The sequence below is a fragment of the Lithobates pipiens genome, unplaced genomic scaffold, assembly GCF_037356315.1.
Source record: "Lithobates pipiens isolate NorthernLeopardFrog02 unplaced genomic scaffold, aLitPip1_a1.2 Scaffold_28, whole genome shotgun sequence".
Taxonomy (NCBI): domain Eukaryota; kingdom Metazoa; phylum Chordata; class Amphibia; order Anura; family Ranidae; genus Lithobates; species Lithobates pipiens.
Window position 1 is genome coordinate 178,486,917 of NW_027507789.1, and position 25,164 is coordinate 178,512,080.

Here is a 25,164-nt window from a genome sequence, read left to right on the forward strand (position 1 = left end):
TGGGACACCTGCCTTTACATACATGTGCACGTTCATGGCATCCCATATTTTGTCAGTAGGGTTCAATATTGAGTTGACCGATTCTTTGCAGCTTCATAACAGCTTCAACTCTTCTGGGAAGGCTGACCACAAGGTTTAGGAGTGTGTCTATGGGGATGTTTTACCATTCTTCCAAAAGAACATTTGTGAGGTCAGGCACTTATGTTGGATGAGAAGGCCTGGCTCACAGTCTCTGCTCAGATTCATCCCGAAGGTGTTTTATCAGGTTGAGGTCAGGCCAGTCAAGTTCCTCCACCCCAAACTCACTCATCCATGTCTTTATGGACCTTGCTTTGTGCACTGTGCAGTTTGGGACATCCCCAAACTGTTCCCACAAAGTTGGGAGCATGAAAATGTCCAAAATGTCTTAAGAGTTCCCTTCACTGGAACTAAGGGGTCAAGCCCAACCCCTGAAAAACAACCCCACACTTTGATCCCCCCTCCACCAAATGATTGGACCAGTGCACAAAGTAAGGTCCATAAACACATGGATGAGCAAGTTATTCATTATTATTATTATTATTATTATTATTATTAATAATAATAATAATTATTATTAATTATTGAGGATTAGAGTGCAGAGTGGGAGCCTGACCTCACAAATGCTCTTCTGGAAGAATGGTCAAACATTCCCATAGACACACTCCTAAACCTTGTGGACAGCCTTCCCAGAAGAGTTGAAGCTGTTATAGCTGCAAAGGGTGGGCCGACTCCATATTGAACCCTACGGACTAAGACTGGGATGCCATTAAATTTCATGTGAATGTAAAGGCAGGCGTTCCAATACTTTTGGCAATATAGTGTATATTGTACATTCACATCAGTCCCTGTCTTCAAGGAGCTTAGAGTCTAAGTTCCCTAACTCACATTCATACATACACATACTAGGGTCAATTTAGATTAACCTACAAGCATGCCTTTGGGGTGTGGGAGAAAACCGGAGTACCCGGAGGAAACCAACATGCTTTATCAGTAACTGCAGCTTCCAATGAGACCTTTCATAACATCAGACCAACAAGTAACTAGTCAGTTCACTAGCTGTCCATAGGACTGAACCAAGGTGTAGTAATTCAGAGTAGTGGAATTTAATTAAATACAAAATGAATACACAGCACTGACAGCTTAGTGATCTAATTCTTCTCTAGAAATGCTGGAATTCCCTCTTTCAGATCTATTGTAGAGTTACAGTAGACTGATATCATGAGTAGTGCATGTACTTCAGTTAGTTGCATTTAAAAAAAAATGTTTTTTATATATTTATTATTTTTATTTCATTTTCATTTTATTTTATTTTTATATGAATATGTAAATGCATTAACCAGTGTTTTGTAAAATCTGGCCAGAGTTCACATTTACCTGCGCCATTTAAAATGAAGAATCAGGAGTTGTATAGCACACGTTACAGTCCCCTTTATACAAAACAAAAAGTTACACATTTTGTTGAAAGTTGATATTTTCGTATCTTGGCAACCATCCCCTTGCTTTGCTCAGGGCATATATAACGATAAGGGAAGACACAAGATTTCCCCTGTCAAATATTCTCAAATGTTTGCAGTGAGCCATTGTCATTGCCAAAGGCAAAAGTTAAACAAAAATGCACATTAAAAAAATATATTAAAATCATGGGAAAGCAAACTAACAGGAGAATACATAGCATTCATAAAAGCCATTTTTAGCCACCTAAAGAGGAGAATGATTTAAATGAAGTTAAAATAAAGCATTTTTTCTATGTTTGTAATTTTTATTTCATTTATGTATTAGATTCAGAACTAAATAAATGTATATATTTTTTTAAATGTAACCTTTTAGGCAAATACTTATGAAATATTAAATATAAATGTTTTATATTTGGCAGGTACTTATGAAATATTAAATATAAATGTTTTATATTTGTCACAACCACTAACTGTATTACCTGTAATAAAAAAAAAAAGAAGTATAGATTATCATTGTTATAAATTTTATTTATTATATTCAGAAGTTGATTAATATTTAAAAAAAAAAATGTTTTATCTTTTTTAAGCAGATAAATATGACATTTTATATATAAATATTTCACATATGTCACCTACAACCAATAAATCTATTACCTGTAATTATAAAAAAAAGTATACATTATGCTTTTTTATATTTTTTATTTATTATATTCAGAACTAAATTAATAATTTAAAACATGTTTTATCTGTTTTAAAGTAGATAAATATGAAATATTAAGTGTAAATATTTCAGATTTGCCACCTACAACTAGTAAGTTTATTATCTGATGACCTGATATTTTATTTTCCACTGTTTATGTCTATTCATAACAGACACACTTTTACCTATGGCCTTCTATAGAATTAGATGGAAAGTAGTCAAAAGTAAGCAGCTTGTGCTGAGCTTGCTACATGGAAAGCCTACTATTCTTCACAAACAAGGGTCATGCAAAAATCCTTTATATGTAAAATATTAATATAAATATTATATAGTATATTATAATGTGTGTGTATGTGATATATATATATATATATATATATATATATATATATATATATATATATATATATATATATATATATATATATATATATATATATATATATTTTTATATATATATATATATATATATATATATATATATACATATATATGTGTGTGTGTGTGTGTGTGTGTGTATGTATGTATGTATGTATGTGTGTGTGTGTATATAGATAGATAGATAGACAGATAGATAGAGTAAAAGTGTTATTAAGTATATTATAAGACTTTATACATAACAATAATAAAAATAGTAAAAATAAAGATGTAAATAGTTCAAAAAGCATATAAATAAACTTTATAGTTTCCTAATAACTGACTGTTTTTGCTTGTTGTCCTCCAGAGGTCAGAATGAAGTTGATTTCTTTTTATAGTTATTTATATACAAACTGTTCTTTTCTTTGCTTGTCTCTATAGATCCAAACCCACGTGTGGCATCGGTGACTCCATTCTTGGACACCACTATCCAGGACACCACCATGACTGATCCGGAGTTAATAGGCACAACAACAGGGAGTTCGCAGCCTATTCCTCCAAGCGGGGCCACTGAGAACCTCATTCCTGTCTATTGTTCCATTTTGGCTGCTGTTATTGTTGGGCTGGTGGCATTCATTGTTTTTAAACGGTAGGTGCATGGTAACAAGGTCACTTGCCTATAGTGCTGAGAGAAACATCAGGAGAAAAGATTTTATATATATATACAATATATATATATATATATATATATATATATATATATATATATATATATATATATATATATATGAAACTCACCCAGATTGGCATATATCATGCAGTTTGAAGAAATATGTTCTTTCTCGATAGTAATTTGAGATGTAAAAATTGGGCATTTGGACATGTTGGTGTCTTTCAAATATCCATAACATAGACAGGAAGTTAAAAAAATCAAGCTAAGTGAATCTAAATTGGGGAAGAAGAAAGTTTTCTGGCTAATAAAGCCGGTCTAGGACAACTTGTGTGGACAGGACTTTAGGTTTTAAGTGGTTGACTTGACAGGTTTACTTTAAAGGGATCCTGTCGTGACACCACTGAGGTTCCATTTTTGACATCCTCATGAAAATGCTGGTTATAATTTGGTGAGTGGCCAACTAAGAAGTGAAGCCAAAGGACTTTGAAAATCCCAGGAATATTGCAGTGGGGTATGGTGGTACTTGTGTTTCTTTAATAACAGATTCCCTTTAAAATGTAGAACTTATCAAGACACTGTCACCTTGCCCATCCAGAGCAGACTCATAGGGGTTGATTTACTAAATGCAAATAGATTGTGCACTTGGCAAAGTTGCTCCAGAGCGTAGTAATTGAGGTAAAGACTCACTTTGCAAAGAATACCCAATCATGTGCAAGGAAAATGAAAAACATAGTATGTCTGCTTGCATATGATTGGATGATGGAAGTCAGCAGAGCTTCTGTTCATTTACTAAGCTCTGGAGCAACTGCTCTTGAAGAATGCAACTGCTCTTTGAAGAGCAACACACAAACATCGAAGAGTCCAAGGTTTCATGATAAAATTGATTCATAGCTGAAAAAGAAAGCGCTTTTCAGGGGGCAAACACCCCCCCCCCCCCCCCGTTACAAAATAAGTACAAATACACTTTATTACCAAAAGTATTGGGATACCTGCCTTTATACACAAATAAACTTTAAAGCTGGTTATAAACCTGGTTCCTGCAAGGTAAAGGCACAATGTGCTAGTATGCATCGCATACTTACCTTAAAGCAAAGCCCTCCCATGCTGAGATGTCACTACTGCAGGCGCTCTAATCTTCACCCATCTTGCTTCCTGGTTTCATGGACTGTGTGATTGGCTGGAGCCGCGATGACGTCACTCCCATGCATTTGCGCGAGAGCCACCATTCAGGGCACAGAGCTCTGAAGGAATGGTACGGGTGGATGTTCCTTCAGAGCGCATTCACCAGTGATGTCACTGGCTGCATGTACAGTAAGGAGTTATTTTTAGGAGACATTTACACTACCTATAGGTAAGCCTTATTATAGCCTTACCTATAGGTAAAAGCAAGAGATGGAAGTTGACTTGGCATCCCAGTCTTAGTCCATAGGGTTCAATATTGAGTTGGCCCACCCTCTAAAGCTATAACAGCTTCAACTCTTCTGGGAAGGCTGTCCACAAGGTTTAGGAGTGTATCTATGGGAATGTTTGACCATTCTTCCAGAAGCGCATTTGTGAGGTGAGGCACTGATGTTGGATGAGCAGGCCTGGCTTGCAGGTTGAGGTCGGGACTCTCCTCCACCCCAAACTTGCTCATCCATGTCTTTATGGACCTTGTTTGTGCACTGGTACACAGTCATGTTGGAACAGGAAGGGGCCATCCCCAAACTGTTCCCACAAAGTTGGGAGCATGAAATTGTGAAATTGTCCAAAATGTCTTGGTAGTCTGATGCCTTAAGAGTTCTCTTCACTGAAACTAAGGGTCCAAGCCCAACCCCTGAAAAACAAACCTACACCATGAAATTGTGAAATTGTCCAAAATGTCTTGGTATGCTGACGCCTTAAGAGTTCTCTTCACTGAAAGTAAGGGACCAAGCCCAACCCCTGAAAAACAAACCCACACCATAATCCCCCTCCACCATATGATTTGGTCCAGTTCACAAAGCAAGGTCCATAAAGACATGGACGAGTGAGTTTGGGCTGGAGGAACTTGACTGGCCTTACCTCACAAATGCACTTCTGGAAGATTGGTCAAACATTCCCATAGACACACTCCTAAATCTTGTGGACAGCCTTCCCAGAAGAGTCTAAGCTTTTATAGCTGCAAAGGGTGGTCTAACTCAATATTGAACCCTACGGACTAAGACTGGGATGCCATTAACCACTTGGCGCCGGGTGGACATCCTGGGACGTCCTTGACTTTCCGGGGTATATCTGAATGATGCCTGAGGCTACAGACATCATTCAGATATCTGCATTTTCAGCCGGCGATTCCATGCACCATAAGAATGATCATAGCGGCTGTTCCGCCGCTTGATCGTTCTTACGGGCGGCAGGAGGGGGCGCTTCCATCGGTGAGTCGGACACAGGATCCGCCGGCCCCCGGATGGTGATCATAGAGATTTCGGGCGGACCAGATGGTCGCCGGAGTCTCTATGATCGTTCGGAGGCCGGGCGTGATGTCATAACATTGCAAATTCAAATAACGGCGCCGCCTCGGCTGGGAAGTTTTTTTTTATTTCTTTTATTTCAGGCTTCCCAGCCTAGAGGTGAGATGTGGGGTCTTATTGACCCCATATCTCACTGTAAATAGGACCGATCATGCCATATTCCTATTACAAGGGATGTTTACATTCCTTTATTAGGTATAAAAGTAATCAAATATATATTTTTTTAAAGCACCCCTGTCCCCGTGAGCTCGTATGCAGAAGCTAACGCATACGTAAGTCCCGCCCACATATGAAAACGGTGTTCAAACCACACATGTGAGGTATCGCAGCGAACGTTAGAGCGAGAGCAATAATTCTAGCCCTAGACCTCCTCTGTACCTCAAAACATGTAACCAGTAAAAAAATTTAAAGCCTCGCCTATGGGGATTTTTAAATACCAAAGTTTGTCGCCATTCCACGAGCGCGTGAAATTTTGAAGCGTGACATGTTGGGTATCTATTTACTCGGTGTATCTTCATCTTTCACATTATGCAAAAAAATTGGGCTAACTTTACTGTTTTTTTTTTTAAAGCATGAAACTGTTTTTTTCTGAAAAAAAGTGTTTGAAAAATTGATGCGCAAATACCGTGAAAGATAACAAGCAACAACCTCCATTGTATTCTCTAGGGTCTTGGCTAAAAAAACATATATAATGTTTGGGGGTTCTATGTTATTTTCTAGCAAAAAAAAATATGAATTTTACATGTAGGGGAGAAATGTCAGAATTGGCCTGTGCGCGAAGTGGTTAAAGTTCATGTGCATTGTAAAGGTAGGTGTCCCAATACTTTAGGTAATACAGTGTACATATACTTGTAGAGTATATTTGACCAATGAAACACATAACATTTTCCTGCTATGAATTAATTTTATCATTGAAAACTATGAACTCTTTGATGTTTATTTGGTGCTCTCATTGGATTGTATGTATGTGGATTCTCAACTTTGTTCCCTTTCCCTGTTCCTGAGGGGAGTACCCATTTTGTGGAAAGCTGCTGATATGGAGCCAGTGTGATAACTTCCGTGACCAATAGAAAAATTGAATTCTGAGATCCATTCGTTCCTATAAAGGCAATGTCATACCAGTGATCCTGGTGCTGCCAGCACCCTGTCAGCTATAGGATCACTAAAGAAATATGCTGCAAATTCTTGCTTGCCTGGGAGGAAGCATTAACATATCATGCTTTTTTTGCCAGCGAAGAAGTAAAACTGTAGCAGCAGATGAGTGCTCCATTAGTAGATCTGTTGCTTGTATGTTGCTGTCAATGGTAGGATTGCTAAGTGACATCATCTCAGCGGCCCGGGAATGGGAATTATTTGGTCAGTTTGTGAAAGTCAGTTTCTTCCTTAAGGTCTACTTCATTCATTTTGACTCTTACGTAATTCCAAAAAAAAAAAAAAATGTATTTGTGTGTAATAGTATGTTGGAATTACATGAGAAGGTTCACTGTATAATAACATTGGATTGTATTTTTGTGTTTCTTTTTTTTTTTTTTTTTTTCTCCATCACTTTAAAACTCATTAGTAAATATGAGCGAGCTGTGTGACGTTTAGGTAGAAAGTGTGTGATCATTCGCTATCTCATCTTCATGTAGGTGGAACAGCTGTAAGCAGAACAAGCAAGGAGGAAATAGCCACACAGTGAACCAAACTCCGTCCCCCGAGGGGGAGAAACTACACAGTGACAGTGGGATCTCTGTCAATAGTGACAGTACTGCCGAGCAACCCGCAGGACATATGCAAGGTATTGAATGATATGCCATCAGTCGTCCTGCTAATGTCAGTATTATGTTTTCCTTTACATAAAGGGCTCCTTTTTATGTTTGCAGAGCTCACCAAAAAAAAAAATGAATCCTGTCGATTTCAGAGCTAAATAGCCGAAGCCCAAATTTAAAAACAACTGATTGAGTCAAAGCAGTGAGTCATCTCCTCTCCCTCCCTGCCTGTGCTGTCCAGATGGGCCAAATTATTCAATTAGAGAGAGATGGCATGAAAGTAAGCATCTGCTGCTGTGCTCTTTCTTTAGAAAAAATATAAAATTCTATGATACACAAATCCTAGTATTAAGGGTACAACCAGCACCAATTGATTATTTGCCAAATACAATTTTATTTTAACAGTAAAACAAAATGTAAAACAGTTCCAAACCTATTAATTCAAAAATAAAATAATAAAATGGACCTCATTATAGTTATCGAGGGAAAAAAACATAGGTTGCCATTGCTGGGCTCGTTCTTTACAAAATGCTAGTTACCTGACCATTATTCTGAGTATTCTGAGTTACCTGACTATTATTCATAAAGTACCAAAGTCCACCAAGTGTATCTGTTCTAAGCACAGGGACCAAGAAGTGGTGAGAAATCTAAAATTTGAAATAGTCTCTAGAACAGTAATAGAGGGGAAGTCTTTAAATTACTATTATTATTATTATAATACAGGTTTTATATACAGTGGTGTGAAAAAGTGTTTGCCCCCTTCCTCATTTCCTGTTCCTTTGCATGTTTGTCACACTTAAGTGTTTCGGAACATCAAACCAATTTAAACAATAGTCAAGGACAACACAAGTAAACACAAAATGCAATTTGTAAATTAAGGTGTTTATTATTAAAGGTGAAAAAAAATCCAAACCATCATGGCCCTGTGTGAAAAAGTGATTGCCCCCCTTGTTAAAACATACTATAACTGTGGTTGTCCACACCTGAGTTCAATTTCTCTAGCCACACCCAGGCCTGATTATTGCCACACCTGTTCACAATCAAGGCATCACTTAAATAGGAGCTGCTTGACACAGTAAGGTCCACCAGAAGATCCTTAAAAGCTACACATCATGCCGAGACCCAAAGAAATTCAGGAACAATTGAGAAAGAAAGTAATTGAGATCTATCAGTCTGGAAAGGGTTATAAAGCCATTTCCAAAGCTTTGGGAATCCAGCGAACCACAGTGAGAGCCATTATCCACAAATGGCGAAGACATGGAACAGTGGTGAACCTTCCCAGGAGTGGCCGGCCGCCCAAAATTACCCCAAGAGCGCAGCGACGACTCATCCAAGAGGTCACAAAAGACCCCACAACAACGTCCAAGGAACTGCAGGCCTCACTTGCCTCAGTTAAGGTCAGCGTTCATGCCTCCACCATCAGGAAAAGACTGGGCAAAAATGGCCTGCATGGCAGAGTTCCAAGGAGAAAACCACTGCTGAGCAAAAAGAACATCAAAGCTCGCCTCAATTTCTCCACAACACATCTTGATGATCCCCAAGACTTTTGGGACAACATTCTGTGGACCGATGAGACAAAAGTGGAACTCTTTGAAAGGTGTGTGTCCAAGTATATCTGGCGTAGAAGGAACACTGCATTTCATAAAAAGAACATTATACCAACAGTAAAATATGGTGGTGGTAGTGTGATGGTCTGGGGCTGTTTTGCTGCTTCAGGACCTGGAAGACTTGCCGTGATAAAAGGAACTATGAATTCTGCTGTCTACCAAGAGATCCTGAAGGAGAATGTCCGACCATCTGTTCGTGTACTCAAGCTGAAACAAACTTGGGTTCTGCAGCAGGACAATGATCCTAAACACACCAGCAAGTCCACCACCGAATGGCTGAAGAAAAAAAAAATGAAGACTTTGGAGTGGCCTAGCCAAAGTCCTGACCTGAATCCTATTGAGATGTTGTGGTATGACCTTAAAAAGGCCGTTCATGCTCGAAAACCCTCTAATGTAACTGAATTAGGACAATTCTGCAAAGATGAGTGGGCCAAAATTCCTCCAGGACGCTGTAAAAGCCTCATTGCACATTATCGCAAACGCTTTCTTGCAGTTGTTGCTGCTAAGGGTGGCCCAACCAGTTATTAGGTTTAGGGGGCAATCACTTTTTCACACAGGCCCATGATGGTTTTGGATTTTTTTTCACCTTTAATAATAAACACCTTCATTTACAAACTGCATTTTGTGTTTACTTGTGTTGTCCTTGACTATTGTTTAAATTGGTTTGATGTTCCGAAACACTTAAGTGTGACAAACATGCAAAGGAACAGGAAATGAGGAAGGGGGCAAACACTTTTTCACACCACTGTAGTTTGCACAGCGCTTTACAACATGAAGATAGACAGTACAGTTACAATATAATTTAATATAGGAGGATTCAGAAGGCCTTGCTCGTTAGAGCTTACAATCTAGGAGGGAGTGTCAAGTGATACAAAAGGTAATAGCTGTGGGGGATGAGCTGATGAAGAAAATAAAAGTACAGTTGCTAGACAGGGCAGAATAGGCTTCTCTAAGGTAGAAGAGAAGGGTTTTCAGGGATTGTCCAAAAGCAGAGTAGAAGATCACTAGACAGATTGGGGTAGGGCGTTCCATAGGATGGGAGAGGCTCAGGAAACGTCCTGGAGGCAAGCATGGGAGGAGGTGATGATGGAGGTACAGAGCAGGAGGTCTTGGGGGAGAGAAGAGAATAATTAGGTTGGTATGTTGAGTATAGGCTAGTTATGTAGCTTGGGGACGAGTTGTGGATGGCTGTGTAAGTTATTGATAGTATTTTTACTTGAATTTGTTGGGTGGAAGGGATTGACACAGAGAAGTAGAAGACACTGAGCGGTTGGTAAGGTGGATGAGCCAGTAACAACTCAGGATTTCCTGTAAAGGTTAACTAAAAAATTTTTAAAATTTTGGATAAAGTGGAGAGGGATTGGAAACACCTATCAGGTTTTTATTTCTGTCTGTACCCCTATTTGGGTAATTCACCCTCTGTATTTGTCCTGTTCACTGAAAGTGAAAAAAATCACAAATTTTGGGTTGTAACCAGAATAGGAATAGCGGGGAAATCTTTCAATGGATAAACTAGGTGACCCCAGTGAAAATAAGGAATTTCCCTTATTTTGGAGAGGTTTCCTCCCACATACTGTTTTGGCTATGACACAGGGAGTAAAGGAAAATCTCCCTAATGGAACACAGATGACAAAAAACCTGAGGGGGTTATAACCCTCCCTTTGGGCTGATTCACACATGCTTTTCTCTATGAACGCCCTATAAGTAAGGGCGCTTGCAGAGTGGCCCCATTGACATGAATGGGTCACACTCAATGGGCATTACACCCACCAAAATCGCCAGGGGGTATAATTCCTGCCGTGGCTGTGAAGCAAAGCATCATGGCTGCAGCATGTGTACACCCCCGGCCGTTGCCTCTGCAGTTGAAGGGAGAGCGTTTGGGGAAAAATAAAAATGTAGCTCAACCATAAGGACAAGCCCTTGGATTTCTATTTTAAGCTGGCCGTACATCAGTAGACATTTGTTTGAAATTTTTTTGGAATGTTTGTTTGATTTTTTAATGTTTAGTGGAATCAAATCGATGATGATTTACAACCATAATAACGAGTCGAAGAGGCAGGATGGAAATTTTTTCTCAAACGGTCAAAATTCTAACTGTGCATGTGGTTTTCATTCAGGAAAAATTGTACATATTGAAAAGCACATGTTCGAGGTCCAAAACCCCCAAAAAACCTGTTTACTACGTCATGAATTTCATTATAGTCAAGGGCATTTGAACTAACATAGTTGACTCAAAGATGGAAACATCAGATGCCCTGACAAATGATTTTTATTTTTTTTTACAAATGTTTGAATCAAATTCTACTGTTGTATGGGCCAGCTTTATTTTGAAGTATTTTTCCATCCCTGTTGTAATGGTCTGTCCCCCCAATGGGACATGACTAGCAAAATAAAATCTAACAGGGGTTTTAACTATTTCCTACTATATCAGAAACTGGGATTCTATTCAAGTAGCAGGTCTCAAAAAAAGTTTTAGGGGCTTTCGAACAGTATTAGTTGATTGGCAAGGTCAAATTCATTGATGTACAATTTTTCAGAATTTTCTTATGAATGTTCAACCAAAATTCTACTGATGTATGGCCAGCTTTATTTTGGATCCATTTCCCCTCCCTTCCTGTTGTGAAGGTCAACCTCCCAAATGGGATATATTTGTCAAAATAAAAGTTGACATGGGTTTTAGCAATTCCCTACTCTATCCAAAACTTTATATACACTTTAATTCTTAATTTATTTGCAATTATATCACTATTTAATGTCCATAAAAAGTCCATGAACATACAAATAGTTTTTTAGGGGTTTTTACCATGTTCAGTGTTATTGAGTCTTTTATTCCTTTAACACATCACATATGTCTGACTCAGGGGATTGTTCCTGAATAAAGCTTGCACTGTGAGTGGGACCTTGCAAATAAATTCAACAATATATCATACTCCCTGTAGTTAGGACCACCTTGACATACACCATGAGTGAAGGCTTGAACCATGCATATTGCTGGCTGGAATCATAAAAACATATTAGCTTTGGAGGTGTCAGAGAAAGTTAAAAGACTCCTTTTTTTTTTTTTTACGTTTTATGGATAGTCTTTCTTAAGAAATACAGATTCAAATCCTTTCTGGTCACTGAATAAAATTAATAATATATTATGCTTCTGGTTTCTTTAAAATAATTCTACTCTTATCACTTACCTTATTAAAGTAGACCTTTTATTAACTTTGCAACTCTGAATAAATTCCTGTAATGTCACTATATTCAGTATCCTTTCCCAAAAATCTGTGCCCTTTACCCTTAAAGGATGACTCCACTGTTGTGAAAATAAATATATAGCATATAAAAATATAGCATATTCAATTACCAGATATGCTATATTGCAATCTAATGCCATTAAACATAATTTTTTTCAATTTGCAGCTGCTATATTTTTCTGTACAATTCGATGCAGTATGCCAACGTAGTAGTTCTGTACATCATTGGTGTACAGAATGCCCTAGAAATGTAATTTCCTGCCTGTATGATTGGCTCACTGATTTTAAAAGTTTCCTCAGTCAAGTCTGTACTAAGATACAAGTCAAATATTAGGCATCCGCTGCAATGAGAATTTCATTTTAGGTTAGCTACTCCCCAAGGAGTAAACATTTCTAAAGGGATGCAGACATTACAACCTTTCTCATTATAACACTGAGAGTACACCAGGTGATTATAATGAATCAGACCCTACTATTCAGAATCAGTCTGCAAAGGACATTGTGAAACAAACAGCTATTGCTTCAGAGTAAAAAAAAGGTAGGGATCTGATACAAAATGTGGTAGAATCCTTGGCATGGTGAAAACAGAGTAAGCAATTTCAGTACAGGAGAGGAGCCTGTACAACTGTCCAAGTCTGAAGGTAAGGCTGGAGCACAGCTTTAAATATATTAATTCTGCTTTTGCAACGGTTATTTGCTTTCAGAACATTGTCCTTGGTTATATATGTGCAAACAAGCTACAATGGTTGAATAATAATTGTTATACCCAATTGGGAGCTCCGACTTCACTATTTTCATATTTAGTTCAGCAAGTTCAGCAAATAACAATTTGTTCTAGTCACAATTGCATTGGAAGAGGAAGTTAGGGGGGAGGAGTAGAATGGATGTCTTCCAGTTGAGACCCTTGTCAAAAGAAGGATTTTTTTTTCTCAATTTTAAGGATATTTCATGGATCTGCATCCACTTCTTCAGGGCTGATTAATACACTGATAATTCCCTTGGAGAAAGGCATTGTCACTCTTAGCCCTTGTACACACGATCTGAGATTCCGACGGAATGTGTCCGATCGGAGTGTTTTGTCGGATATTCTGACAGTGTGTGGTCTGCATCAGACTGTTTCCATCGGAATATCCGTCGGACCAAATTTTCCAACTTGCCGGAAATGTTTTCCGACAAAATGCTCCGACGATCGCACATACTCCGATCATGTGTAGAGAATTCCGATCGGACAAAGTGCCACGCATGCTCAAATCAAATTCCTACACCAAAGCTATTGGCTAATAGCCTGAACGTAGTCCCGTCGTAACGAAATAACGTCATCACATTCTGAACGATCAGATTTTTTGACAACTTCGTCCGACCGTGTGTATACAACAGTTTCGGACAAAATCCATCGGACAAAATCCGAAGGACAAAATCCGACGGATTTGGTTGTCGGAATCTCCGACCGTGTGTACAAGGGCTTAAAGAGGAGTGCTCATGGCCTTGTGCTCTTGAAATCATGAAATAAGAGTAAAATGTAAATTTTCGGGTAATAAAATCCTCAGAGGTTCTAACCCTTCCACGTGCTATCCAAGGTCAGATTTGCAGCTATACTTTTACTTTTCTTTAAAAAAAAATTGTTGGGAATATATTGATACTAAGGTTGCTACAGTGTATAATTTGTAGTAATTATCTGGTTTGTTCTGTAGGCAAAAATGACCTTCACCTTTACAACAGCCTCGCACCACACAAACAGGAAGAGGTGGAGAAGCTCCTGACCAGCTCCTTGGAGCAGACATGGAAAAACTTAGCTGGAGAACTTGGCTACCAAGATGAACTCATAGACACCTTCACACAGGATGAGTTCCCAGTACGAGCGCTGCTTTCTGACTGGTCCAGCAAGGACAGCGCCACCACCGATGCCCTCTACTCAGCTCTCCGCAAAATCCAGAGGGAGGACATCGCCCAGAGCTTGTACAGCGAATCCACTGCTACCTCGCCAGTGTAACCGAGACATAGTAGGACAGAAGGAAGATGTTTCCTATTGATATCACTCAATGGAGCATCCCGCACGAGATGTGAAGGAAAGTTTGCCCCTTTGCCCCCCAAAATCCCCCAACCTCCCTTTATACCCAGTATTAACGGACAATCCGTCTGCACTGAAGCATTATTTTCAGTATTGTGGTGTGTAATCTTCTCTATGGACCTCTCATGTCCTGCATCTCCAGGTTTCTCACTGTGATGGACCTAAGACTTTAAGATAAGGAGTTGCAAGCTATGGATGATCAGACATTGTTTTGAGAATTCTAAGGTGCACCCACCTCCCTCTTTCTTCGTTTTTTTTTAAATCTTCTAGGTTTTATGTTTTTTTTATAGGCCTTGACTGGTGACCCCCTCCCCCTGCCCCCCAAAAACCCTAGTGGCTGCAACCCTCTAGGATCTTTTTTCAAGGGAATTTGAGGGCTTTGTGTAGTAGAGGGTTATTGTGGCTCTAGATTCTGAAGGTTATTATACAGTCGCATTTAGAAATACAGCACCTTATGCTGCACAAAGATTGTGCCCGAATTCTAGAGTGTTAATAATTCATTCAGGTAATGCTGCTTAATGACCCAGAGACAGTCTTAAATTTACCCATTGTCTACATCTACGATATCATTGTTATCTAGTGTTAGTGCTTTAGGAGCCTTAGTATTAATGCCTTAGGAGCAATCAGAACTTAGCTTTCATTCTTCTATAACCATATAAAAGATTAAAACAAGTATCCAAAGGTTTAGCCATAAGATTTACAGTAGACCACATCAAAACACACCTCGTGAGTCCTTGTTGTGTCCTGCTTGTGACATATATTCCGCTCTATTCTCTTTTTCCTCCTTTTTCACAATGACCTCTGAGTAGGGAAAGTGTTCATCCTTCTGTGAGGATAAATAATCTGCTGACTCTGTCATGTTTTGTGTTCCTCAGGATTAACAGTATTAAAATTTATGACTGTTAGCTGAACTATTACATGAAGCTGTGATAACAGCTTCCACCTCTGATGAAAGTACTTGCAACCATAGAGATGGTCATAGTGGCTGAGGCTATTTTACAAATCAAGGGAAGTCATCAATTTGCACCAATAATCCATTATATCAAACTGGCAATTGTGACAAACATAGCTTAGTACCTTTATAAAAGGTTTGTAAAGTATAAAATGGATGCATTTGGGCTTGTGTCAATTGGCAAATGAATTGACATAGGATTGAAACTCTTCTTAGATCATTCACAGTTCAATGAGGGGTCCATCAGACCTGGAATGACCTTTTTATAATCTGCATCAACTTGCTGTAGGCTGATTGCTCATTCCTATTGACTTGCATTTCTGGTGTAAACAAAAGAAGATCAATCCAGTCCCTTAGTAAGGTCGAGGCCTTGTTTTTACATTTTAGGTTACACAAAACCTGTTAATGCAACAAATGTCTCCACTATTATACGTCTTTTCTGTATGCCCCTGTACACATGGTCAGAAATTCCGATGGAAAATGTCCGATCAGACCGCTTTGTCGGATAATCCGACTATGTATGGGCTACATCTGACTTTTTCCATCGGAATGTCCGACCAACAAAGTTTGAGAGCTGGATATAACATTTTCTGACAACATGATCCGATCAGACTTTGTCCGATCGTTTGTAGAGAATTCCGATCGGACAAAGTGCCACACATGCTCAGATCAAATTACGAGACCAAAGCTATTGGCTACTAGCTGCAATGTAGTCCCGTCGTAACGAACGAACGTCATCACGTTTTGAATGATCGGATTTTCCGACAACTTTGTCCGACCGTGTGTATACAACACCAGTTTTGGACAAAATCCGTCTGAAAAAATCTGACGGATTTTGTTGTCAGAATGTCCGACCGTGTGTACAAGGGTTAACACTGCATAGTGGAATAATAATTAATTCAATATAATAACCAATATAAATAAGCTCTGAGCAGATTAGTGTGGTCAGACAAAGCAAAGTTGATTTCTGATTGGCTGCTAGGCATTTAAAACTGCAGTACCGTGCCATCAATGGCTTAGATGTACGCAATGGGTAGACATTATAACTATATGTCTTTGGCTTCAGCAAGACATTCATTGCATCAGTTGTAAAATACAATCCAGATGGCACCTCTTGTCACAGGCCACCTTATAATCTTACAGATGACAAATGAACTACCATTACATGTTATCACTACTGGCGATAGACAAATATATTACATGGTTCGAAATCTCATATATCCATCTCTCTGGCAGAACATGCATTTTAAGATAATCAGATGGAATGGTGGACTTTGCTTTTTACTAGTTTGGCCTGCTCAGGCTTTTGAAGTATCCTGTGCATCTGATGTCAAACTTCTAGTCTGGTTGCTTGGCATACTTGTATATCCAGGTATGGATGAACATGTGTCTCAGATGTGTCTTAGATCAGTGGAACCTGATGGAGAAGACATTAGAAATAATCTAGCAGCACAGGGAAGGATTGAGTAAGCAAATCTTCTTTTCCAATGATGGATGGAGTACAGCATGCAGTGAATTTGCATGACCAAGAGCTGTAAGCCCTTGTACACGCGGTCGGAGATTCCGTCGGAATGTGTCCTATCGAATCGTGTTGTCGGATAATCCGACTGTGTGTGGTATGCATCGGACTGATTCCGTTGGAATATCCGTCGGACCCAATTTTCCAACTTGTTGGAAATATTTCCAGACAAACTGGTCCGATCGGACATACTCCGATCATGTGTAGAGAATTTTGATCGGACCAAGTGCCACGCATGCTCAGATCAAATTCCTACATCAAAGCTATTGGCTACTAGCCTGAATGTAGTCCCATCGTAACGAAATTACATCATCACGTTCTGAAAGATCGGATTTTTCGACAACTTTGTCCGACCGTGTGTATGCAACAGTTTCGGACAAGATCCGACGGACAAAATCCGACGGATTTGGTTGTCGAAATCTCTGACCGTGTGTACAGGGGCTAAGACAGGTGTGCTAACCACAAAATGTGAACACTTACCATGGGTTCAATAGAGCCTCTATGAGCCTGCACAAGCATAAGGGAAGAATATAGGTCTATTAATTAGAAAGCATTTTTGCTCTCCAGCCTTATGGTCAGAAAAAGTATTATGCTTTAAAGTGGACTGATTATACATCATTAACCAAAGCAAGAAACAAACATACATTTGCTGAAAAAAATGTTGATGAATTTTTACTAGGCAATCTTGTTTCACTGGCAAACTTTCCATCACGCTATGATTCTTCTTGTTCAGGTGCACAGACAATCACAATGGTTACAGCAAAAGTAATACCAACCCACGCAGGTTAACCAGGTTGGCTACATAATGAATTGCAGACTTAGGTTTGATTATGGTATTGTACAGATAGACCTTGTAACTTACTTACCAATATAATCGGATGAGCATCCATGTGCAGAAGTTGGTATTGAGTAATTTTAGCCATTGGAAAGTGACACTTGGAAGGTGGTAGGTTTCCTTTATATCTTCTTCTCTTTGCTCATACCTATAATAAAGCAATGAGTGGCTTTACAAGGCCCTTGTACATTGTAGCAACAAATGTAAAAAAAACTAAAAGAAAAACAAAATGGCCTTGTTCTGGTCTAAAGGCCTAAAAGACTGAGCTTTAAAGGTTGTGCTGTAAATATATTAAATTTTAGACATGCGGTAGCCATTTTGAAGACTGAAGTAGTCTCAGATAGAGACCATGAAAACTTTATGCAGTTATGAACATGATTCACTGAAAGAGTAAAACATTTTCACTTAGCAGTGTGACTTTTCTTAATGTAGTAAGTTGGCATTAAGTGAAATCATGTTCAAGCAAACCTGTTTTTTAATATATGCTCTGCACATGATTGGGTACATTGTCAACATTTCACTATATTGCTAAGTGAACCTTCTCTGCTCCTTTAGGAAATCAACCATATGGGTCCCTTTTAAGGGATTATATTATCACTACTAAAGTCCCAGCTACAAAATGGCCACCACCTCAATGTTGTTAGTACAAGCCTTTGGTTAGCTAGCCTAGCCCTGAAGTCAAGTATTTGTGTTGTGGTCATGAGACATTAATGACATAACTGTGGCACTATCCAGAGTTCAGACAGGGGCTCTTATCCTGCTAGAAGACTGAGGGAAGTGTTAAAGTATGGGACAGTACCTTGAAGCACAGAACCAAAGCAAATAGGCTTTGAGTCATAAACATGAAGGCTATATTAATGCTTCTTGCTCCATGTTCATTTTGTCAGCTGCTTCAACCATGTTAGTATACTACCTCTGCATATACAGTATAATCTACATATACATCTAAAAACCATAAACCTTTTCAGTGTGAACAGATGTTACCATCTTAGTTTTGTCGCATTACCTAACCCTTATGCCACCATGTCTACAAATTAATACAATAGACAGCCATCTAACTTACCTCCAGCCTGTGACACACTCAGGGATAAAATGGACAGGTATAGCATTATCCATACAAAAGAGTTGACCTGATACTAGTGAGCAGTCTTTCTGTATTGTTACTTAAATGAAGCCCAGGAAAAAGGACAAGGGGCATTATGAAAAACTGATGGTACAAAATGGAGGTGTTGTCCACAGCAACCAGTTACCTTATATTTTACTGCTTTTGTTCTTGTTTACTAACCACAGCATAATTTTTCACTAACAGAATAATCAGTTTATGTAGACCAGTGGGTATCACACTGAGCATACAATACAAAAAACATTAGTCACCTTAAATGGAAAAAAAAATGTCAAAATTGTCAGTAGACCCAGAGGACCCAGAGATACATCAAATGTTCTCATAAGTGAATGAGATGCCATTTGGAGTTTTAATCTTTCATACTAATTTGTGCCAACTTGAGCTTATCTTTGGTCTCTGAAGAGCGACCAGTGTTTGGATCGCACGCGGTTGTGGGGTGCTTGCAGAGGAGCACCATTCATAGGGTGTATACTTTCTGCTGCAGCCGCAAAAGCAAATCTTGCCCTATTTTTGGGATCTGCTGATTATTTTAATATAAGGTCAATGAAGGTCACCTCTATTGATGCCTTATTTCATTATATCCTCAGCACTACCCAGGACTTTTATCAGTTTACATTCATGCTTGATAATTGTCCTGAGTTTAGTCCAAGTTCTTGAAGCCAGAAGTGGTTTTAGTAAACTTTGGGAGTGGTTTGGTGAATTTTTGGGTACCAACAAGGCAAAGCAGGGTAGTGGTTTCTTTTAAGATAGATGTTTGTGGCACACAGAGAGCCATTTATAAAACAAGAACAAAAGCATTGGCTGGTGACCAATAGGTTCTTATGAAGATGAAACAAGGAATTGAACTGGTCGCTGTGGGCAGCATATTCTTTTCTCATTTTTTTTTATTATTAGACCCAATTGGGAATATGAGGTACCCATGTTTTTATAGACTGTGTTGAAATCTTTTTCATATATTATGTGGAACTAAGATTCTGTTTGGCCCAGTCGTTTACATGGATTTAAAAAGTTAGAAAGAAATTTTATGGAAAATCTCAACATTTGTAAATTAGAAGTTACAAAATGATCAGGTTTTGTTAATCTCAATTGAAATGGAAAGTATGTACTTTAATGCAAAGGTTTGTGAAATTTGAAAGGATGGAGATAAGAGCAAAATCATTTGTTTGGCCCAAAGCAATTAATTTGTTTCTTTGGGACAGATTTACTAAAGCTAAAAAGACTAGAACTGTGCCCATCAGTAATCGGAATCTTGGCAGCATTTGAAAGAATAAACCTGGTTGCTTCCAGTTTTTGTAAACTCACCCCTGTAGTTTAATTGGAAGGATAAAACTGGGCACCAGTCCTACCTTTGCTGTGGCTTTGTCAAATCAGACACTTGTTCGACTGAACCAATTATCCATCTGTTTGTTTAGGAATAAAAAAAAGGGACTAGCTCACAATTTTTGGGACTCTGTCATCCAACTATGGACATCTTTATTTAATTTTCTTGATCATACTGTTACTCTTATGGCTTACGTAATGAGTAATGTAAAGCCTAGTACACACTGAAGTTTTCTTCATTCAACCCAGTGGGCTGAACAAAAACAACCTGAAGAGCTTGGGAGGAGATCCTGTACTAATAATCCAATGTTAGTACAGCAATCTCCCTGCTGAGCTATTGCTTTCTGACGTGGGGGACTGCTCCCTCGCCAGAACACACTGGTCAGTGCTCTCAGCCATTGGCTAAGAGTGCTGACCAGATGCCGATCGGCAGACCTTTTCTTGTCATGCCCCTTCGACAGAAGACAGACATTTGGCCAGTTTCTGTTGGATTGGCTGTAGTAGACATGGGCTGAATGTCTGCCGGTTTCCGTTGAACTGGCTGATGCTGCCCGATATTCCACCCATGTGTTTGGCCCTTAAGGAGCACCCAGCAATCAAAAATGAGCTTTCACAAATCAGTCCTTTCTAAGCTACTGAAAGCTAATTTATGATTATCTGCCAGCTTGCCATTGGCTATACCACCCCACTCCTCCTTTTACTCTTATTGGGTAAGCCCTGTGATTTTTCTTCATTATGTTTTACTGTGTTATCCTTTAACAGACCAAGTATGGTGGGCAATAAATACCAAAACACTGTGGTGTTAACAAATTGCCAGTTAATGTAAGATAACTGAACACTAACAGGTCTATGGAAATTAAAATAGGCAATGCCTAACAAAAGCCATATTAATGCTTTGTATAATCCTTCCTCCCTGACTTCTGTCTCTGGCATTCAGTCTCCTATAACCCATATAGTTCCTGATAACTGTCCTCTGGTTCCAGCAACAGCGTTTCTTGGCGGCTATGAGTCACAATGTTAACGTGCTTACAAACTGATATAGGAATGTAGTATTTAAAGGGTCATTCCAACCAACAGTCTTTCAGTTGTTGATGGTTGATGGCCATCAATTTAAAGCTTGACACACAAATTATAGTCTGATGCTACAAACCCCATAAAGATCTAGCAACAACTATATTGTACAAGGGCCTACCAGGCCCAATATAAATGGAATGAATTGTGTAGGTACAACCTCACATTATATAATTTTGGCAAATCTGAAGGAAATAAAGCAGAGATTGTAAAATCGGATTGTAAGGGGTATGGCCAACTTACTAAGTTATCAGTTTCTCAGGGACTCTGGAAGTGAGGACTATACCCCTCATTCTCCCTTTACATTAAGAAGAACCTATAGACGAGAGCAAGACTTCTCCTGCTGCAGTAGAAGGAGTTGGCCTTGGGCGAAATGATCAGACAGGTCTCACAGTTTAGGTCACCAAGATATTGCGCAAGCAGTTCACTCTGCTTAGCCACACCTACTCGTAACTGTAAAATTTGTTTTGGATGGACAGGCCCTTTAAGTTTCCCTTCTTGCCCATTTTAGAGGCTTCCTCCTTCGTATTACTTTGCTGTTTTCTTTTTATTCATTCATGTTGTGCTTCTCGAAAGGGTTTATACAACATCACGTAGCATTAGATTTAAGTACTTGTAGATGCTGTACAATTGAATGTTGCCATAAAGAACACATACGGCTCAGTTCATCAATTGATTTACATCTTTGATTTGTGAGGCCAGATTCCAAACTTTGCTTTGTGAAGGACCATCTGTGCATGGTGGGTAAAAGAAAAAAAGAAAAAAGATGTATGTGCTCCAAAAAGTCAAAAATAACGATCTTTTATCTGCATGTGACTGTAACTTTCGAATCTTAAAGAATCTGGAACTAACTGTCACTTTTTTTAAAATATCAATATCCCTATTCTGGAGCGTTACCTTGGTGAATTGATTCTATGGTGTACAGCAGAGCTGTGTGTGTTGTACCCAAGGGCAAGAAAGGTAATAACCATTTTTCCATCCTCGGATGAAAAGCACAGAAGGAAACAAAACTGATATAACAATGCATTTAGTAAATGTTCCCTTAAGGCACAAACAAGCCAATAAATTAAAGTTATATGAAGGAGGAAAGCCCTTTAAATGTATAATTCTGTTACAACAGACAATTAGGCAGTTGAGGAGTCGGGTTTAATGCTTCTGAAGCCAAGGCTATTCAGCAAAGGCTGAAAAAAGATGTCTCAGATATCCTCAGCTTCTGGTGTAATGTTTAAAGTTCATTAAAAAAACAGGCAAAGAAGAATTCCAGTGGATCGATCTGCCTGACGTTACAAGTCAGCATTATCAGCTAAAGCACTTAGCCAGAGGTCACCCCCCCCCCCCAACCTGAGAGATCAGAGGTCATGTGGCAGGCCTAGTTACCATTATTTAAAAAAAAAAATATGTGCCTTTGTTTTACTATCTATGTTGTTTTTCTGTAACAAATTCTAATTGCAGCATTTTTGCTATTTTAAAAGAATAATTTTTTAGAGCACTTTTGTATATAAAAATATAAAAAATGTTGGATTTTGTTTTTCTTTTGTTATTTTTTATTTTTTTTGTTTTTTAAATTGTTCTGCCGTTTTTGCATTTTGTTAAAACTGTAAATATTTGATGTTTTATTCTGTGATAAACCTAGATTCTCCCTTCCCTACAACCCGCCCAGTGTAAAATAATTTGACTGACAATTACAAAAACATTATAGTTAATAATGAGTGACTTGGTTGGTTTATTTACTGATTTATTATTTTATTGCAACCGATGGCCTAGGGCTGTGTAAGCACATGTCGGTACCTACACTTTATCATATATATTTTAAGTCATTTTTGCAAATATTTTATTATATCTTTTCATGTAACACTGAAGAAATTACACTTTGCTACAATGTAAAGTAGTCGTGTAAACTTGCTGTCCCCTCAAAATAACTCAACCCACAGCCATTAATGTCTAAACTGCTGGAAACAAAAGTGAGTACACCCCTAAGTGAAAATGTCCAAATTGGGCCCAAAGTGTTAATATTTTGTGTGGCCACCATTATTTTCCAGCACTGCCTTAACCCTCTTGGGCATGGAGTTCACCAACGCTTCACAGGTTGCCCCTGGAGTCCTCTCCCACTCCTCCATGACAACATCACTGAGCTGGTGGATGTTAGAGACCTTGCACTCCTCCACCTTCCATTTGAGGATGCCCCATTGATGCTCAATAGGGTTTAGGTCTGGAGACATGCTTGACCAGTCCATCACCTTTACCCTCAGCTTCTTTAGCAAGGCAGTGGTCGTCTTGGAGGTTTGTTTGGGGTCGTTATCATGTTGGTATATTGCCCTGCGGCCCAGACTCTGAAGATAGGGTATCATGCTCTGCTTCAACTCTGTGACTAAAGCATATAAATCCAAGGTAAGTATAGTAACAAGTCCTAGCTGCAATCTCGGAACACCCAAAAGGAGGGTTTAGATGGTAGACGCACCAACTAGAAATAAAGCCATACTGGATCTACTGATTACCAACAATACAGACCTGATTAAGGATGTGGAAATACAGGCAATTTAGGAAACAGCGATTACAGGTCAATTGGCTTCAGTATAAATCACACAAATAGGAAACATAAGGGGAATACAAAGACGCTGAATTTCAAAAGAGCCAACTTCGCTAAACTATGAACCTTGTTAGAAGGCATGAATTGGGATAAAATCTTAGGAACAAAGAACAGAGAGGATAGATGGGTTTGCTTTAAGAGCATATTAAATAAGGGCATTAGCCAATGCATCCCATTGGGTAATCCATTTAAAAGAGTGAACAAAAGTCCTGGATGACTTAACTCCAATGTAAAAATGCATATAAAAGCAAAGGTGAAGGCCTTCAAAAAATACAAGGTTGAGGGATCATCATCAGCATTCAGACTTTATAAAGAATGCAACAAGAAATGTAAGGGTGTAATTAGGGCGGCTAAAATGGAACACTTAAAGATTTTCTTGGGATTTTTTTTGCTCTCCTGTTTCTTTTGTATTTAAACAGTAAAAAAAAGGAGGACAGACCATACTGACCCATAAAGAATGAGGAAGGACATCTGGTCACAAAGGATGGGGAGATGACGTAGGTATTGAATTTATTCTTCTCCTTCATGAGGCAATCGGGGGCTTCATAACCAAAACTGCATTGTTTATCCTTATGACACATCACAGGAAGCACCTCCATGGTTAACAGAGGACAGAATTAAAATTAGACTTGGGAAACTTAACATTAATAAATGACCAGGACCAGATGGCTTGCATCCGAGGATACTTAGGGAACTCAGTCAAGTAATTGCCAGACCATTGTTCCTAATTTTTACTGACAGTCTACTGACTGGATTGTGCCAAGTGATTGGAGAAAAGCCAATGTAGCACCAATATTTAAAAAGGGCCCAAAATACATCCCTGGAAATTACAGACCAGTTAGATAATAAGAGCTCGCAAGATTTTAGTAATGAGAATGGTATCATTAATAGTAATCAGCATGGATTCATGAATAATCGTTCTTGCCAATCCAATCTATTAACCTTCTATGAGGAGGTGAGTTGCCATCTAGATAAAGGAAGGCCCGTAGATGTGGTGTATCTGGATTTTGCAACAGCATTTGACACACTTCCCCATAAACATTTACTGTACAAAATAAGGTCCGTTGGCATTGACCATAGGGTGAGTATTTGGATTGAAAACTTGCTACCATGGCGAGAATGGTCAGGGGTGGATAGTGAGGTCCCTCAGGATTCTGTGCTGGGATCAATCATATTTATTGTGTTCATAAACAACCTGAAGAATGGGGTAAACAGTTCAAAGGTAAACTTAATATATTGTCACTCAGTATGGTTGGTAACTAGGCAAGCATTAAAATGGGTTGCCAGTGGTAATAACACAATTTAGCACACAAAGTGATTAACAGTAAAGGCTAGGCATAAGATGACATTTGAAGTCCAGATCAGCATAAACAGTAGTAAGGCAACCTCAAGTAC

The 25,164-nt window shown here is 38.8% G+C and overlaps 1 protein-coding gene across 1 annotated transcript in view; it reads left to right on the forward strand.

Moving 5' to 3' along the window:
• NGFR (nerve growth factor receptor) overlaps positions 1 to 22,888 on the forward strand; it is a 139,592-nt gene extending 116,704 nt beyond the window's left edge. The window contains exons 4-6 of the mRNA XM_077459987.1: positions 2,974 to 3,181; positions 7,326 to 7,474; positions 13,986 to 22,888. Coding sequence (XP_077316113.1) covers positions 2,974 to 3,181; positions 7,326 to 7,474; positions 13,986 to 14,284 — 656 coding nt within the window. The 3' untranslated portion in view covers positions 14,285 to 22,888. The remainder of the gene's footprint in view (positions 1 to 2,973; positions 3,182 to 7,325; positions 7,475 to 13,985) is intronic.
• The last annotated feature ends 2,276 nt before the right edge of the window (positions 22,889 to 25,164 follow it).